At 38.4% G+C, this 20,098-nt stretch overlaps 1 protein-coding gene and 2 long non-coding RNA genes across 5 annotated transcripts in view; 1 reads left to right on the top strand and 2 right to left on the bottom strand.

The window, feature by feature from the left end:
• Positions 1-4,469, top strand: part of cacna2d1a (calcium channel, voltage-dependent, alpha 2/delta subunit 1a) — an 82,993-nt gene extending 78,524 nt beyond the window's left edge. For all 3 annotated transcript variants that reach the window (XM_082167789.1, XM_082167791.1, XM_082167790.1), the window contains one exon: positions 3,003-4,469. In XM_082167789.1, the coding sequence (XP_082023915.1) occupies positions 3,003-3,119 (117 nt within the window). In that variant the 3' untranslated portion in view covers positions 3,120-4,469. The remainder of the gene's footprint in view (positions 1-3,002) is intronic.
• The window catches only part of LOC309497602, a 173,546-nt gene that overhangs the window by 26,718 nt on the left and 126,730 nt on the right, over positions 1-20,098 (bottom strand). The gene's annotated exons all lie outside the window — the stretch shown is intronic.
• LOC309497599 lies at positions 4,678-9,588 on the bottom strand. The gene is made up of 2 exons (XR_014205623.1): positions 6,596-9,588; positions 4,678-5,917 (listed from the first exon to the last, which is right to left on the bottom strand). It is a non-coding gene; the product is annotated as an uncharacterized lncRNA (long non-coding RNA).

The raw sequence follows: 20,098 nt of genomic DNA, 5'->3' as shown, positions 1-20,098 counted from the left end.
TGTTTAAGATGGGTGACTAACAGGTCAAGTCTATAGTTATGCAATTTTTTTTAAAGAAATGAAGAGTCTAGTGTGGAAGACCTGCACAAAACCAAGACATGAACCCCACTGAACATTTTGATATTGATATTGAATCTAAACGTTCAGCAAGCACATTATGAGTGGGGTGTTCAGGTGTCCACATACTTTTGAGCAAGTAGTGCATCTTTATCTAAACACACACTTACTTCCTGCTCTGGATTCTGTCTTTGTACTTACAGTATTAACGCTTCAAGCACTTCTTCGTGTGTTGCCTAAACTGTCAAACATTTTTCTGCATGACTCTTCCTCTCTTTCTCTCTCTCCTGCTGTGTATTTGGCTGTATAATATATATTAGGATGAGGCCATGTGTAGGAGAAATGCAGGCTCTCCTCTGCTCTCCTCTCTGCTCATGTTACTGCTGCCAGTGTTCATGTGCTGTCTCGGGTCAGTCCATCTCTCTATCTCTCTTTCTCTCTCACTCTCTCTCTCGTGCATTATTTATTTGTTTATTTATTCTCTGCCAACTGAGAAGTACATTCACTAAACAGTTTTGCATCATATCTCATTTTACTCACAAAGTTTCCACAATCTATTTCAAACAGCAGTGGTTTAGCTCTGCACCTTGAGTACCATGAGTATTTAAATAGTAAATTAAATTTTCTGAGCAAAGACATCTTTCTGTGCAAATTTGTTGCATTACCTGAATCCGCTGCTAAAACAGATCAGGCATTTTGTCGAATAAATAAGGCTATCAGCCGGCACATTTCTGTCTTTTCATCTTTATGATACTTTCTTGCCTCACTCTATTATTGTTATTATTATTTCTGTCTAAATTAATATCTCTTTCTTTCATGCATTTAATTTTGCACGAGTCAAACTAATTAGCTTAGCTGTTGCTTCTTGCATCTTCTTAAACTGCTAATGTAACTCATTCTTGACTAATTCAACTCCTCTTCATTCGTAGGAATAAATTATCACCAACATATTACAGCATATTTAATATTTGTACTTACCCGAAAGTATAGATTAATTGTGACTGTCACAATTACCGTAATTACGAGATGACATCTTTTAATTAAAAGTAATCATATTTGTATGTTTTAATATTTGTATTAATATTGTTAGTGCTGTCACATCGAGTAATCGCGATTAATCGCATCTAACATGAAAGTTTTTGTTTACACAATATGTGTGTGTGTATATTATTATATATTTTATATATATATACAGTTGTTATGAAAATTAGTATTGCAAATCAGCTTTATTGGCAAAATGTAGAGACTTTCAGTTGTTTGCAATGAACAAATCAAACAAAAGTAATTGAAACAGCTCAATACAACAAATGTTTCAAGTGGTTTCCCCAAATTCAACTGAAAATACAACTTTTAATGACTTATGTAGTCTCAAAATTAGTCAACCCCTTCATGGCAAGCAGTTTGTGTGCTGCATCCACCTTCTTCAAATCCCACCAGAGATTTTCTATAGGATTCAAGTCAGGTGACTGTGATGGCCACTGTAGAATCTTTCAGGACTTCATCTGCAACCAAGCCTTGGTGGAATTTGAGGTATGCTTGGGATTATTGTCCTGTTGGAAGGTCCAATGTCACCCAAGCTTCAACTTCCTCACTGATGGGAGTGATGGCATGATGTTTTCTCCTTGGATTTCCTGATACTTCAGTGAATCCATCTTGCCTTCCACACACTGCAGTTTTCTAGTGCCAGAGGATGCAAAGCAGCCCCAGAGCATCACCAAGCCCCACCATGCTTAGCTCTTGGCAGAGAGTTATTTTCAGCTCATGCTTCATTCTTCTTCCTCCAAACACACTGCTGATCCATAGGGCTGAAAAGTTCCAGTTTTGTTTCATCGATCCACAGAACAGAATCCCAAAACTTCTGTGACTTATTTATATGATTTTGAGCAAATTGGAGCCGACTTTTCTTGTGCTTCTGGGTCAGAGTTTGCCGTCTTGTACGTCTGGCATGCGTTTAGTACGCGTCTTACTGTTCAAGCTGAAGCCTCAGTGCCTGTTGCCACCAAGTCTTGCTGCAGGTCTTTTGCAGTCACTCAAGAGTTTTTCTGAACCTGCCTTCTCAGAAATCTGTTTGCAGCCGTTGATAGCTTCCTTTTTCTACCCCGTCCAGGTAGTGTGACCACTGTTCCTGCAGGACTATCCTTCCAACGGTGTCTCTAGGAACATTTAGTTCCTTCGCTATATTTTTGTATCCTGTTCCTTGTTTGTGAAGGGCGATTATATCTTGTCTTAACTTTTTGGACCATTCTTTTGACTTATTTCTAACATTCAGTGAAACGTAACACTCAACAAACCTAGCCAGTTCAGATATTTCATGTGTTCTAGCTAAAGCACACCTGGTACAACTAATGAAGCCGTTGATTGAGACAACACCTGTCTTGCAGATTTGTGCTGTTGCGAGGGATTCTATTCAGGGGTTGAATAATTTTGAGACTGCAGAAGTCATTAAAAGTAGCATTTTCAGTTGAATTTGGGGAAACCACTTGACACATTTGTTGTGTTGAGCTATTTCGATTACTTTTGTTTGATTTGTTCATTGCAAACGTCTGAAAGGCTGTAAATTCTGCCAATGAACCTGATTTGCAATGGGGCTTGAATAATGTCTCTGTATATATATATATATACACACACAGACACGCACACACACAATTATAATATACATAAATATAATAATATAAATATACACATTATGTAAACAAAAACTTTTATGTTAGATGATTTGACAGCACTAATGTTTTTATATATACTGTATATAAACTTTTAATATATTGCATATTCTCTGCGGAGAAAATTCTTCATTCAATTGGACTTTTATTTTCGGAACCTCAATTTATTACAAGTTTGACATAAAAAAGGTTTTACTTCTCGTCATTACGGTAATTCCTACAAAATCATCCCATTAATTCCCTACCAGACTCATTGGCTTTCTCTTGTTGGCATGATAACAGGAGAAGAATGAGCTATGTGGTGGGGCATCAGGTCTGACTCCGTCGATCGTGTCCATGGTCATCCTCCAGTTGCTGCTGCTCTGGCTCCTGATTGGACGAGGACACTGTCTCTCGTGACCTCAGCACAGAGACACCACACCCCTCTACGATGCCAAAACACATACCACATCACATATGAACGTTCATCCGGACTCCCACGCCACAGCCCAGCACATGGAGGGAGAGGCTCTGACCCAGGAAGTACAAAACCGAAGCCATGATCACTCACAGCCCTTGAGGTCAAAGCAGGTCGGAGATGATAAATGAGCAAAGACCTTTAACATTTGACCTCTGAGGTCGGACTCTCTCCACATGAGCGACGGGGTGGGCAGACTTAACTGGGTGGGCAGACCTTGACACTTCATCTTCACTTTGCCCATGGAGATGAACTACGTCCCAGCGTAATAACGAAAAAAAATTATCCAATCACAACACTGCCAACCAAAGTTTCACCCTTTACCAGTGTGATGCCTTTTTTAACCTATTTGTCCTTCAACATATTTACAGCGACTAGTTCCTCAGTATTACAAACTGTTTATATGTGACTTTTATGGCCTTGTCACGTTTGCCCTGCTGAGATATTTAATAGACCCCTCAGGGTCGGGTCAGAATCCAACCTTGTTTGTGGTCTGCAGCCCATTACTGGAAAAAAAGGACAAATGAGCAAGTGACCCAATAGCAAAAGTCTCTTGTTTTTCCCAGTGGTGTCCACCTCTGTGCCTCGGGAATATCGATTTCATTTCCGACCGCTGTGTGAGAACAATCCCTCCCTTCATTTGCCCGTATTCGCTATCACGCGGTGATTTTTATCCACCCATAGTGCATTCAATTGTGCACTGCTGCCAAACTTTACCCTGTGTGTGGTCTTGCTGTACTTTGCACTTGATGCCAAGCAGGTCGTGTGGCCAAACTGCCCTGTCATTTTTATTTAGGGCTTTTTAAACAACTGCCAATTCGTACCGACCTAAAAGCTAGCTCGCAAAGTTAAGTGTCCTGGTTGTGAATACGAAGAGAAAAAAAGAATGCTGTTGCATGTGTGTGTTTTTTGGTGCATTACCTGTTTATTTTAGATCTTTTAAGATTTTTTAACTTATTTAAAGATTTGCTGTATGTTTAATGTTAAGTTTTCTGTTCTATAATTAATGTATGTGTGTGGATATGCAGAAGGGTGAAAAGGCATTTATGACAGTTGCTCTTTCCCACACTTTAATATCATCTGGAGAAATCGAAAAGGTGGAAAGAAAATCATCTAATGTTTACAGTTATTTTGTTTTTATGAGAAATGTTGCCCCTGGTTGAGCTGTCTTTCGGGTCTCTGATGTGTCATATTTCACTTTAATGTCAGAGGCAGTGCTCTGTCAGCCTTTCTTTCCTGTCAACGTGCCTTGATGTAAATGGATACATATAAAAATAAGTGAAGGAATATCACATGTGCAATCTGACCCTGGTTGCTCTGCAGAGAAATGCGTAATATCGTCATTCTGATCTGACAAACGAAACTTCCGTCCCTTTAAGAGATCCTGACTGAATCTTTGTGCCTCAATGAAATCTGGTCATGAATCCAAAATGTATGGAATAATTAAGATTTTGAGAAGAGACAAGGATAATTATGGAAGCCTGTGAAAAAGAAAAGCAATTATTTTTATTTTATTTTTGAAGAGGAGGAGGGATGCCTGGTGCTTAGCCAATATTCAATTTATTCAATATTGTATTGATTGCTCAATTACTAGCAGACACGTGATATCTGAGAGTTATTAATGGACCGTATTTGCATTGTTTTTGGCTTAGTGTAAACATGTACAAAGTTATTTAGGTCTCAATCAGCGGATTACCATCATTATGTTCTATCTTAGCTTAGAAAAACAGGAAATTAAAAGCCACAGAACATCCAAATCTGGGATGGAAAATGAATTCCAGTGAGCAATGCCACTGTTACTTTACGCATAATTTCCTCTGTACACAGGAAACGTCTTTGTTAATGCACCTGAAAACAACATGATTGTACTAGGTGGAGTTGGCTTGCGTTTAAAAGCCATTCTTCTCAAAATCTTTCCGTGATTCATCACTTCACTAATCAGACAAGCATTCTAGAAGTGAAGTGCATTAAATCAATGTATTCCATACCATAAACACCATAGTTAATTGGCTGTCAAAATGAGAAATGATTGAAAACATCTCCAACTCGACGAATTACCCATGTTAATTCCCAGCTAAACTAATGTAATCCTGTTTATCTATACTAAGTATAATGTACTTAAATACATGTTTTTCACTTCCTCTACCTGTACTTAAAAGTGCCATAGAACTCTGTTTTTCCCGACCTATTTGTCTTAAAAAAAACAGGAAAGCAGCCAGTGAGGGTATTCAAACCTTTAATATATTAATATCTCTTCCTTATACCCTGTTTAGTTGGCATGTATTGCACTGGAAGTGAAAACTAAGCATAGTTGTGTGCATGTGAACATCTGCTTTTGTGTGTGATGCTAGAATATTTGCCTCTGTAGGTGCTGGAGTTTGTAAAGTAACAGATTACGGCTCTGTTCGGAATAGCATTCTAGCATACTTCTACTATATTCGCAGTATATAGTATGTATACTATGGACAGTATTCAAATTTTCAATATGCAAATACAGAAGACCAACTATTTTTGCTAAAAAAATCCCACATCCCACAATGCAGTGGGCCCCAACTTGACCTTCGTTTTCCAGTGTGACTGCAAAAACATATTTACACTAATTAACTGGACGCCATGTGATGATGTCACAATGTAGCATTCTACAGTTTGGAATGTTTAAAGAGATAGAACATACTGCACAGTATTCAGTAAGTAGTATGCTAATATTCCATTCAGAACACTGCCTTAAAGGGATAGTTCACTTTGAAATTAAATTTTGGTATGTTTTAGCTTACCTCAAGGGCATCCAAGATGTAGGTGTCTTTTTTTCCGCAGTAGTTTCAATTTTTATATTTTTAGGTCAAACCGTTCTTGTCTGTCAGTCATATATAATGCAGGTCTATGGTCACTGTCTCAAAGAGCATGCACAGAGTCCAAATTAAAACAATTCCCCATCGTCCAAATTAAACAATTCCCCATCGTAAGTACACATTGATGGCCCAAGACACGAAACGAGCGGTTTGTGTGAGAAAACGAACAGTATTTATATCGTTTTTACCTCTTGTACACAGCCACGTCCAAGTGATCTGAGAGCGTGGGCGGGTATAGATATATACACTAGATGTCGCCTTGGCTACTACAGTTCATTGGAACGAAACCGTAGCCAATGCGACATCTAGTGTATATATCTATACCCGCCCGCGCTCTCAGATCACTTGGACGTGGCTGTGTTTAATTTGTTACTCTGTGCATGCTCTTTGAGACAGTGACCATAGACCTGCATTATATGACTGACAGACAAGAACGGTTTGACCTAAAAATATCAAAATTGAAACTACTGCGGAAAAAAAGACACCTACATCTTGGATGCCCTTGAGGTAAGCTAAAACATACCAAAATTTAATTTCAAAGTGAACTATCCCTTTAAAGTTGCGGTCACATTTACAGTTCCTCAGCCAAATTTGGTGGGAGAAAGCCAGTCATTTCAATAGGAAATTTCACATGAGGGTGAAAAAGTTCCCCGTGCAAGTTTCGCTCATATTCAAGTTAGTCACGCAAATTCAGCGCATTCACCAACGGAAAGCTGCTTGGTTTGAAAGTGACATCTGTGTGAGCCGCGCTTCATAAATCGCTACACTATTGACAATAGACAAAGGGCCTTTTTTTTTGCTAATGTGACCGCACCTTAACTTTCACTGCCTTTTTCTTGGGGCGACAGCTGCTGAACCGAGACGTATCCCAATCTTGACGGTCCAAGCTAACCTTAACCTCAAATGTCAAAACAGATTTGGGACCAGTATTTGAAAGAATTAAGGGTCTCCAGGTTCTGACAGAAATTGTTTACAGGATACCTTAATAGAGGTGAAAGTGTTTTCTAGGATATCAAAAAGACAGATGTTCAGTGGAAATATGAGATCAATTCATATTATTCCTTTGAAAATACAAAATTAGATATAGCAACTTTTGTTCTTCAGTCAAACTGGGATGAAATAAAGCCGCCCTGTTTAACGTCCTGTAGACCGCGAGTTCAGATGCTGTCACCTCAGGAACAGAATATTTTCAAAATGTGGGTTTTTTGAAGCTGGCGTTTCGGTTCTCTGTCTGGACTGTGTGGGTTTTGATCTCTGGAATAGTCTACTAGTGTGAAGCGTGTTTCGAGTGGTCAGTAAGATCCTGCTGCCTCCACTTGCCTCTTGGCTGACCGTCAGTCTGCCTCAGTCAGGGTTTAGGAGGACTTATCTGTGGGCTTATTTTCAGTCCCCCTCAATTGTACTTTCATCCAGTGGTTCCCATCTGGTTTTGCTTCAGGAGCCAGAATTGAAGTGCCAACCCAAACAATATCAAACGTAACCTGTGTTTAATGTAATCTGGCTTGTGTTTTCTTTTAGTTTCGTTTATGGTGATTGAGGATTTTGACTGATTTCAAGTAACCATGTTGTCATCTGCCTAATTTGGCTTAATTGTTTCTATCAAATGACAACTGAAATTGCGCCAAGGCTTTTGACGTCAACTAAAAAAGATATAGGAAGCGTTTTCTCCTTCCTTTAAAAAGTTTATTTTCGTTTTGCTACTAATTTGAGACCTTAGTTGGGCTAGACAGCATGTTTCATTGTAAGCTGTGAGGGAAAGACATACTGATGTCTGTCTACTTTTTACAGTTTTTCATTTCACTTTTTTTTTTTAAATTCAGTTTTAGTTTTTGTGTGTGTGTGCGCGCTGGAAATATTTGGATGGACATATTTTCAATGCTTTTTGGATGAGCGATCGACACTAAGGTATACAGTACAACCAACTGTATGTTCATCCCTCACATCATTGTTTTTCTCCGCATAGAATTGTAGTTTTGCACAATTTTTGCATAAGTTTTGTGCATTATTATATGCTTAATTGCATTTTATTATTAGATTCCGTGTTCTGCGGCCCGCCAGTTGAGAACCACTGATTTAATGCGTAACACTCTTGTGAATCTTGATTCACCGGAGTCAACCAGTGTGTATATTTGTTTAAAAAATAAAATAAAAATACAATTCTCTACAACAAAAATGATAACTAAAAAAAATCCCACTGTTTATAATCCTCATGTTCAAGTATATTCAGAATAAAAACTTTGCCATCAATGGAAGAGGTGCTGTGTCCTTTGCCTTGACTGCTTTGGCCGTGACAGATTTCTGTTTTTCTTCTTTTCCAAAATCACTTCTACTTTATTTGTCCTGGTGCCAAAACATTTTTCCCCATGTATGTCAGAGGGAAGTTGAAGTCTGCATTTTCTCTGCTCTCATGTGACATTCTTCTGTCATCGGCGAGGACTCGGACCGAGCCAACCACAACACGGCCTCTCGAATCACTGAAAGCCATCGATATTTTCACACAATGTTATCTGACTGCCATCGCTTTTCTGTTGCTCCATCGCCATATGCGCTCGCTCGCTCTGCTTTGCTTTGACATTGAAGGCCTCTGTAGTGTTTCACCTTGAGATTGAATGTGAAACCAGCAGCATGCAGATTTACAGGGTCGTTCCTGCGTTTATTGCCGATCTTAAACGGTCTCCTTCTGCGATGTGTGATACAGCTCACGTATGGTACTTCAGTGCTCGGGGGCATTTCAAATAAGTTCAATTACAGTCCCCGCAGTGTTTTTGTTTAATGAAAGGCCCGTTTATATTTGGGAAACAGCTGGAGGAAGCCCTAAAATGACACGTATGATATAAAATTACAGATTTTTACAGACTGGAGGGAGGAAATAAGCTGTAATATTAACGACTGAGGCATTATTAAAGCTGTCAGTCTTATAATGCTGTAAAATATTTTGTGGACTGTAAGCAGCAGTGTAAATATTTGATTGTGCTTCGGAATTGATGTGAAAAATGCGGTGTGCACTTGAGCAGGTGTGAGACGGAGGAAATCATAGCGCTGTCTCTGGTCCTTTTGCATCTTATAATTCATTTTAATCACAACTTTGCTTACTCATGTGATTCGTGTTCGTAGTATGGGTATAAAACAGAAAGGGGTGCTGGATATGGAGAATGACTTCATGAAATCACCATTGGCCTTATTTACTTGCTTGATACGTACATGCTTTATTGTGAATGATTCAGTATGATCTTTCAACTAATGTTTGTTTTAGTTATTCAATAGCCGATCAGCAATATTTGGTTTGTTTTTGGCTATACTGTAATAGGTAACGCTGCCTTTCTTAAAGTTGGCCAAGAGTTCGCAAGCAATTTAACGTTAGGTTATGGCAATCACAGCAAATGCATTTCTATTGGGATTCCTCAGAAAAGTTTATTTATTTTATTTTGATTGAATTAAGTTCTAAAAGTTTATTTAATCTAATTTAATTCAATATTTCATTTAATTCAATATTTATTATTCAGTTAATTATTATGTATTATTATGTAATTAATTATATATTCAATTTCATTTTAAATTTTGATGTTTTAATGTAATTCAGTATGTAATTTAATTTTTGATTTAATTAAAAATTAAAAAAATATATTTAATTTGATATTCAATTTAATAAAAAAATATTTTAATTCTAATTTTAATTCTTATTTAATTTGACATTTAATTTAATTCAATATTTGATTTATAAATTGAATGTTTCATTTATCTATAAATTCATAAAATATTGATTTGCTGTCTGGCAAAATCATGGATGGAAATAGTAGAACAGATTTCTAGTGTCACATTTATGTGCGTAAATAGCATTCTGTTTGATAATGACGCATGAAGTGACTGATGTAAATAGGATCGTAGAGTAAACATCCTTGTACTGTTAGATTATTCATTTATTATTATTATTTTAATGACTGTGTGGATCTGCTGTTGTTAAAAGTTGCTTTGAATAATTAGTAATTCACACATTTTAGACATTCTTCCAGACTCTTTACAAGGCCTTATTTCACAATGCGCTGGAGACGTGGTGGCTCTCGAAAGGAACGTGTTCTTATGTTTTTCCTCCCTTGTCACCGCTTCGACCCTGAACTCATAAACAAAAGTGGACAGTGCACAATACAAACTAAACATGCTCACTCTGCACATATTTCAAGCGGACATATTTCACAAGTGCCATCTTCGGCCCTCCTCTATCTCCTTCCAGGGATTTTGACAACGACATGGTTTAGTTGTTTGTATTAAAACAGCATGTTTCCTCTCTAGACTTCTAACTGTTGCGCATTTCATGTGCATTTTTAAGTAAGGATGCATTACAGAGTCCAAAACATCTTAGTGGTCGAAACCAAATCAGACTGACTAGCATGCAAGAACAACATGTCTGACTCCAGGGCTTTAATCCAGAAGTGATATTAGCCTGAAATTAATTTTCTTGTCTGTTGGTATTTGTGGAGACTCAGTGTTTCTAACCTACAACTTAAGAAGTAGCAAAGGACCAAACCTCAAGAATCGGATGAGGTTGTCTCGTTTTTGCAAGCTGTATTTCTAGCTTTGTGGTTGGATTTCGGTGGGGTTAAATGTTGATTGCTAAACAATTATTTTCGAATAAACCCCACTGTTTGTATCTCATCTGGTTATTAGACCACTTTATTTCCATTATAAAGGCTCACTGATGCTTTGTGAAATGGCAGTGGTTGCTATTTTTCCAGAACGCCTCAAGACAGATTCCAGATACCCAAGAAAGCTGTCTGTTTCACTGCACAATTTATAGAAATTTCAGCACTCCTTATCATATATACAGTGTCATATATATATATATATATACACTCTCAGAAAAAAAGGTACAAAAGCTGTCGCTGTGGTGGTACCTTTTCAAAAGGTACACTTTTGTACCTAAAGAGTACATATTAGTCCCTCAAAGGTACATATTTCGTATTTGCCGTCGTATTTGTGACGCGTAACTTCATTGTAACCCGAAGCCACTGCAAAATAAAATTTGAATCCATTACTGTGCTAGTATTAAATTTTATAATGTTTTCAACCATGCCTAAGTCTTATTATCATTACCGAAATCGTCAACCTTATTTCCATAACCACGCATTATTATTGCAACAGGTGTTCATTTAATGTAAATATAAAACGGAAAAATAATAGTATGTTTAATCTATATATTATCTACACATTAATCTGTGCATAATCTATAAATGTATGTTCTTTCAGGCTTGCCACATAATTTTGAAAATATGTTAAGTTTCAATGAAATATTAAAAAAAATATTAGGTTGCAAATTGCAGAAGGTGTTGCGAAAATCTATTAAAAATGTTAATTTAAAAATATATGTGAGACCCCTGATATGATTGTAAAGTGCTTTGGGTGTACAGTAGTACATAACAAAGCACTATATCCATCCATCCATCCATCCATCCAACTTTGTTGATGCAAGTCTTGTTTGAGATCTTTGAAACCAAGATTTGGTGAGAATCACCTAAAAGCTGGCCAGATACAGATGTTCAGCCGAGGATGAATAGGAATTCCAGGTGCTGTAAACAGTTCTGTAGTCATTTCTAGAAAAAACCCACTACAATCAAGAATGTTTAGATGCCAAGTCTTTCTTCTGGGTGTTGGTCACTAGAAATAAAAGGACTGCTTTTTTGGATATAACACACACCCATACCCGCAGCTGTAAACTCCACAGACCCCCTGAACTGTGTGACTGTGACTCACCTGCGACTCATTTGAGACACGCGCTCTGCAAGCGGGAGTCTGGTAGCGCTCTTGCTTTTCATGTCCTTTCATGTCTAGCTGTCTGTTGTGAAAGTGATTTGGCCGCCGCACGCAGCACAGCCAAACACAATAACTTCTCACAGATGTGTGTAATGTCCGGCTGAACCCCACCACAAAGCCAAAGGGAGGGAAAGAGAAGGGGAAGCAAAGTTTTCAACCATCACTGAAACCACGACTGCTGTGATGCTAGATATGGTCTCAAAACCTATAGTGCACTGGCTCTCTTAATGCAGCGGTCTCAATAAACAGCACCTCAACCAAAATGTAACCTCATGAATAACTGATTTCGAGTAAATTCAGTGTTGAATATTCGCACGGAGAACGAGAAGAGTGATCCAAAGAAAAGACTCATCCAAAAGCCCTCACCAACAAATCTCATGAGAAAACATAATTATTTTATGAGAAGGCGATTTCTTTTTCATTCATATGATGTGATTCGTATAGAAACATCTGATTTTTAGAGAAAAAGCAATAGGTTCACCCTTAAACCTGTAACTGTCAGCGGAACTCAGTTCATAAATAATATTTCCTTGAGCTCTGTCTGCCATTGCTAATTCAATGATACCATGATCAGTTTTTTCCTTGAGATTTAATGCAAAGAAATGTTATTACTATGGTAATGAAAGTTGATCATATTCGTACTTTATGGTATTATTAGGGCACTGTACTTCAAAGAATATCATGGTATTTCAATGTTACATGTCAAAAAAAACAAAAAAAAACAGGCTGAATTTGGAATAGCATACTAGCATGTTAATCTTGCTATTTCTGCTATGTAAAGATAGTAGTCAGTAATAGTAGTATGCTGGTATGGTATTCAGAATTCAGTTTTTCCATTGTAACATAATTTTATTTTGCAGTCAATTTAACAATACTGTAAAAAGTGAACAGTTGGATCAACTTAAAAAAATTACTTCAATTGGTAACACCTAAAGAAATTAAGTTTTCTCAACTTAAATTATCACGTTTTAGTGTATTACCTATTGTCAATAATCTATCGTCCAATATCCATTGTCAATATTAAAGCTCACACCGAAGTCACAAACCAAGTTACTGTCTGTTGGACATTGCAGTGAATTTGCATGACCAACAACCCCTGATTCCTTTTGAAATGCTAATTATGACTAATACTTTACACTTCTGTGCTGGTGTGCTATGTTCAAATTTGGCCAAAGCATGGTATCTCAGAAGGTAGTGATGTGTAGAGTCTTTTTGAGTCTGCAGGTGTGGGATAGAGTCTGTAGAATCAGCATTTCTGAACACAACCTCTTGACTCACAATAACACAATGCGTTTTGCAGCAGGAAGCAGTGATTGTGATAATGATCTTGTGACATGATAGGGTTATTAAAAGTGTCTGCACGATGTGAGATGCCAGGCAGCTGCCTGAGTGTTTAATCTGCTTTAATGTGCTTTATGTTTCAGCTGTGGAGTCACTCTGCCCCGGGGGTTGGTTTATTTATGCACACAGACGCTCTTTTATCCTCTTTCAAGTTCTGCATCTCAGTGGCATCTTCTCATGGTGTTCCAGCAACTGGAATTCAGTGTGTGTGGCAGACGGAGCGCTGGTGTATGTGGTTTTTTTCTGTTTCCTTATCGGTGCCACTCTGGTTTTTGCCCACACCTAATTCAGCCGAGCCAGTGCTACCCTAGAAATGGTATTTGGGTCTTTTGGAGGTGCACTAAATAATTCAGACAGGCCTGGAATTATAAAGTCATAACAGAAGTAAGAAGAATCTGTCTGGAATCAATTTCCTCATTTGGGATGCTTCTGATGATGGCCAACTTCTCTTGTCCAAAGCAGCTCAAAAACATAGTTTATCACTGTAGAAAACTCTCGACACTGACCTAGTCCTGCAAGACTTCTCCTCCAGACTTTAAATGGCCATTTTTAATTTGTCACGGTTCACTTCCCAAAGAATTAAGGGAGAGGAACATCTGTTGGTCTTCATCATCCATCCAAGTTCTTATCCCCAACAAAAGTCCAGGTATGCAATGAAGAAAAAGAGGTTCTTTGGGTCTCATATTTTACTTGCTGGGGTTGCTCATTTACCTTGACCTCAACAATAGAGTCCAGTTACATTGTGCAGAGTTTAGCAGCTAGCATTAACAATATTTTCTGAGGTAAAGACAAACAAGTGGATCCGATGAGAAGTTTGTAGCTTGTTGGAGATGAGAAGGAGATTATTGCTGGCTCATTAGTCACTGAACCTCTGAGAACAAGCCAACTGACTTGGCAGGTTTGGTTTGATTAAAACAAACTCTGGTGCGATTACTCTGTCAGTTCGGTTCATTTGAATAAGTTTAGACGCTGCCATCCGAACACCCACCTTCTCCATTCCAAATAAACACTGGTGCGGTTCGACTGAAATATGAATGCAACACAGACCAAAGACATCTAAATGAACCAAAAATAGGATGTGATGTCACAAGATAGACAGACAGAATGCTTAAGGATACCTGGCTCTTCACATCATAGGAGTTACGTTGTCCATTACAGTTCGGTACCGCCATCTCGCAGCAGATCTTCGTTTGTATGTGCAACAGAGGAATTCCTGGTGCTGTTTTGACTCCTTGACACATTTTATAAGCTTTTTATGAGTTTTCAGCTGGTAGAAATACCACCATAATGACTGTGAATGCTAGGCGAATCAGGACTAAATGCATCATTTTCTTTTTTGGTCCGGACATAAAGAACCAAGAGAACCGAACTACAAGTGTGAATACCCATAAACGCTTCATTTCTCTCACAGACCTTAAAGATGGTTGGGTGGGACTGTTAAAAAATGACATTTTTTAATTAACTCTATTTCAAACAAAAACCCTACAGTACATTGATATATTAGAAACATTCATGTAGTATTTGGAGTATGTGAAATTGTATGTGGACCATTAGGAAAAGCAAATGTCAACTGAATTTGTAATCCCAATATCCTTCGGGTCTCATTTTCTGTTACCAGACATGTTAAAGTTGCAGTTTCGGATCATAGTTTTGTCCAAGATTTTCTGAATATATTCTCTTTTTAGTCAGTGAGACTAACAATGAAAATCTGCTTATAGGTCACTAACTTTACACCCTTAGTGTCCAAACTCACATGCCCAACATCTTTTTTGGTTAGGGTGGTGTGTGTACTTGAAAGCTAAGGGGGTCAAACTGCGGTCCAGGTAATTTGCTGCCTGTGAAACTGAAGTCCAGCACCCAGACCTGCATTAGGGGCTTTTGAGAGCTGCAGGACATCTATTAACACCTGTCTCCTGTTTTCTTCTGTCGCTCGCCCTCTCCCTCTGTGTTCTCTCTTCCTCGCTAATAACTCCACTTAAGACACAGCAGTCACCCCGAGTCCGGTCTTGAGCGGTCTCAGCAGGGTGCCAGGGGTGGCCGTGTGGCTGAGTGTCTGGAAGGGTAAAGCAATTTATTTAGGCTTGTTCCCGCACACGTGGAGCCACTTAGTAAGCAATGAGGTGCCAGACAATCTCACAGCTGCCACAGCACCAGAGCTCCAGCCCTTCCACCCTTTCCAGGCCAGGGCAGGGTCTTTTATTTGGGCTTGATTTCAAAACTTTAAACCAGGAACTGGAAGACAACCAATAAGCAAAACGGACTGAGTCACTCAACACCACTGAGATTATAAATCATTTACAGGACTTTTTGATTTGGTTTCTGTCAAACATTTTCATTGGATCTGTTATCTGTACTGATTTAAGCTTCATGATGACAACATTTTGTTATGGAAACAGGACAGAGATATTGATGACTCATCTTGTACTACAAATGTTTGCCCAGTCAAACGCTCCCTGGATTAGAATGCCCCTCCTCCTAATTCACCTGCCTCAAACTAGCAATAGCAAGTAGCAATTTGTGGATCATGCTTGTGATGTAACTAAACCTTATTGTCTATTTGAAAAAAAAATAAAAAAGTACTAGCCTTTGATATGTCATGTCCCAACTTGCTGTTTAAATAGGAAGAGTGTCCATTCTTTACCAGATATGATGTAATAAGCATTTGTAAAGACTCATTTTGAGAGCAGAAGACAAACTTACGTCAGAAAGTGAAGATGCCTCAGAAGTTTACCCTGAAAATTCCAGATTGAGTCATGACCACAAAGCAAATTGTCCTCTTAACACTGTTTATTCCAACATAATTATTATATTTGCTTCAGTGAAACTTGTTCATTTGTCTCCTCACTGACGTCAAGTTACAAAAGTGTGGTCAGTCCACTTTCCTTTGTTTCCATTGTTACTGGGGAAAGCGCGAGCTGTACCGATGTGATCTGTGGCCGGTCGCACGCGCACCGGGGTTAAGAAACCTGCTCGTTTGTAATTGGATTTATGTGCAGGAATGTTTTTCCAAGGCGCGACTTGTGAAATAGCACGCCATCTGCTCCCTATTAGAGCGCGGGACCAACGATCGCTACACAACAAGCAAGGAAAGCCCCAGACGTGCAGATTCATAGTGCTGGAGGGCCGCTTTATTACCACCCAAGGGAGAACTATGGTTCCAGAATGCGGATGCCATGATTGGCTGTTCCACCACTGCGTTTTCTATGCTAGTTAGACTCTCTGAATCATTTTCAGTGAGAAACTCCTAACTTTCCATTGTCAATTTCAAAGTTGTCATTGTCAAAGTTTATTTCCTGTTTTATTGCTAGCTATATTTTTAGTAGTGCTTGCTAAAAAGCAAGCATCTTCATTACTATCGCTAACTCTTTTTACAAAACCCCTGACCCAAAGTATTCAACTTTGGCATGCAAGATGTCCCGCATCATGCGTTACATGTGCTATGTTTCTTTTCAAATCAATCAAACTTACGACTTTCCTTGGAGGGCAATAAAATGGGCATTGTATGACTGAATAAGGAATATTCATTTCTAGGAACGTTTCTAGGACGTTCCATTTCTAGGAACGAGAATATCACAGATATATGGAGATGGACTATTTTGACTTGGGCCTGTACGCAACAAACTTGCAACCACCCAGAACAGCTTAGCTGTATAGCAACATTCTAACAAACACTTAGATAGCACTAGCAATAATATAGTACTCATGTTGCCACGCCCCTTTTTGGCACTTGCACTTGTTAAGTTCCGGTTTGTATTTCCACAGAATGAAGGTAGGATCTTACGGGTTTATGAATGAACCGCTTGTTTTGAAATCTTCCCGGTCTTCTTTGTTATCCGCTTCAAACATTACAGTGCCCGTGATAACTTTCATTGACTCTACAATTAGTAAATCCACTTCACCAGCTACTCTTCAGCAGCGATGCCATAGAAATATACAGAGCTACCGGAAAAAAAACGGAAGTTCAAACACGTAATATCACATAACAGTGATAAAAATGCTAACATGCTAACAACCACTCAGAACACTTTTGCAACCACAAAGCAACATTCGGTCCCACTTTATATTAAGTGTCTTTAACTACTTCTTTTACATTTCTCATATATAAAACAGATACATGCATGCTATTACAGCTGTAATTAATTTCTGCAATTACATCTTTAATTACATTGTTCACTAACCCCTTAAGCCTAACCACACCACAAAGCCTGTTCCTAACCTTAATAGTAGCAAAAGTGTTTTGCAATATAGCATGAACACAATAAATATATTGTGCCTATAGCATTTTTTTATGGAAGTACATAGTAAAGATTTGTTTTAACTGGCTAGAGAAACTTTGACAAACTTTGGTCAAAGGTCAAGGAAAGGAGATCACGATAACGATTAGACCCCTCGGTGAGGGTTCAAACTTTAGTCCCACAAGGGAATGGTACTTGCGCATGTGTGTTTGGATGTGAAAAAATGCACACAGAAGGATGACAGACCCCAGCCTTGGAAAAGTAGTGTTTCCCTCAAGCCTCTAATGTGAGACCCACCCTTCCATCTCGCTAGTTTCAGAGCCCCAAGACTTATGTCATAATTGTGTGTGTGTGTGTGTGTGTGTGTGTGTGTGTGTGTGTGTGTGTGTGTGTGTGTGTGTGTGTGTGTGTGTGTGTGTGTGTGTGTGTGTGTGTGTGTGTGTGTGTGTGTGTGTGTGTGTGTGTGTGTGTGTGTGTTTGTGCAAATGTAAAATAAGATGAGAGACAAAGACCACAACACCTTGTATACATAAGTGTTTGTCTTTGAAACTTAATGCCCTAGTATATCTACAGTAATGTTTTCTTGAGATTAGGAAGGAAGGAAAATATACATTTGAAGGGCCTGTATGGGAAAGAAACAGGACGAGAGATATGTGAGCGATAGTGGTGGTAAAAAAGCTTTTTTTACAATTGTTTTACAATAAAAAGTGGCTGCACAGCGTCACATTAAAAACATCAACAAATCATGTAGTATAACACAATGAAATACTTGAGATTTATATGTTGCTTGCAAAAAAAATGATTCCATCAGAACACATGGCTACGTTTCAATGGCTGTAAATGGGAAAAGATGCTTTTTGCAGACTTCTACCAGTAGGGGCAAACTGGCCTATTCTAGCCTGCCAAAACTTGACCCCTTGGTGCTAATTCACATTTACCAGACAGAAAATCCATATTTTACCTAAACCTTAGTCTTATCCTAATCTCTCTCCAGTGTTTTAAGAGGCCTGTGTTGTCCTAAAGTGACTCTAAGACCTGTGCTCATGGCTCGCTTTTCCTCCCTTGATATCTGAGCTTGTTCTCTGTCCAGCTGCAATATAACGGCTGAAGCCGAAGCAGGCGCACTCCTCAGAGGCGACATCGCTCACACTGATGAGGAGAGTTTGAGCAAAGGCAGTGATGGAGATAGAGACTGTTTGGGAGTGTGACAAACAGATACAATCAGAATGAATAAGAATGGTAATTAATGAATGAGACAGAAAGAGACAGAGATCGGAGGAGTGGCTGAGGTTCAGACGGGAGTTCTGATGGTACTTTAATGAAGTGCTCTCTAAAAGGAACAAGCGTTTTTGGAGCAAGATCACACACATAAACTCATGCTTGTACCGAGCCAGACCGTTATAGCCACAGTCGGGATCGGCAAGATAAAGAAACAAAAAACTGAAGAAAATGTGAATGGTGCCTTCCCAGGGTATTAAGCTGTGGTGGCATCTACTGTTCTTTGGCAAATTTCTTGGTTGAAATCCAGTCATTTTAACAGGATGCCATGAGATCGGGAATTTTGCACAAGGGTGAAAGATTTCCCCTCGCAGATTTCGCATCGGGTTCAAGTTGGTCACACAAATTTTCTGCATTGACCAACAAAAGTTTTAAAGTGACTTCTGTGTGAACTGTGCTTCATATTGGCAGTAGACAATTGATCTTTTTTGCTTGTGAAATTTTGCTAATGTGATCGCACATTTACACACAACCAACGAGGCATTTAACGAAAGTCTTTCGTCTTTTTATATAGTGAAATATTATTGTTTTCCATTATTGGAATATTATTATAATTTATTATTTAATTATTGTAGAATTGACTTATCGTAGATTGCATAATGATTTGAAGTGTTTATAGAACAGAAATGTTGCTTCTAATCAAAGCTTTTGCCTGAACATTAGTATCAAATATTCGTGTTAAATGGTCTTTGTATATCTAGAAATTTGTATATCTACACTGAACACACAACTGCACCATGACATAAATCACAGCCACTCAGATGGTATTTGATACTTAAAGTTGGCAAGAAATGGAAATCTATTGTCTAAATGCATGTTATGTTATCAATCTTATTGTGAACAATTTATCAATGCATAGCAATGTATCCATGCATATATATATATTTTTTTACTTATCATAACTGTATCTCCTGGTGAAACAATGGACTTCTCTCTGGTGACATATGCCAGACTCCACCAATCATTTAGTCTGTTTAAACCCGCCCCTTTCTTACAATTGACTGCAAGCTTGCATTCAGATCTGCTTCCATCCATCCAATCAAGTTCCACCCTACTTTTTTGATTAACATTGTCTTTACTAACTTTCTGGGCCGGCAAGTTTCAATTACAGAGAAACCTATATGGAGGAGTGAGACAGCTCTCAGATTTAATAAAAAATATCTTAATTTGTGTTTCCGAAGATGAACGAAAGTCTTACGCGGTTGGAACAACATGAGGGTGAGTAATTACTGACAGAATTTTCATTTTTGGGTGAGCAGTGGACTTTTTTGCCTGTGAAATTTTGCAGATACTAATGTGACCGCACCTTTAGGGGTTTGTTCAAATTCTCAAACCTGAGTATACTGTAATTGAAATATTTCAGAAAATGTATAGTGATACTTTCCTTAGATGAGGAAAGTCTTGTCCTCAGCA

Source organism: Leuciscus leuciscus (genome assembly GCF_965113295.1).
Source record: "Leuciscus leuciscus genome assembly, chromosome: 4".
NCBI classification, from domain to species: domain Eukaryota; kingdom Metazoa; phylum Chordata; class Actinopteri; order Cypriniformes; family Leuciscidae; genus Leuciscus; species Leuciscus leuciscus.
The sequence above is the reverse complement of the archived record's forward strand: the minus strand, read 5'-3'. Positions and strand labels throughout refer to the sequence as shown.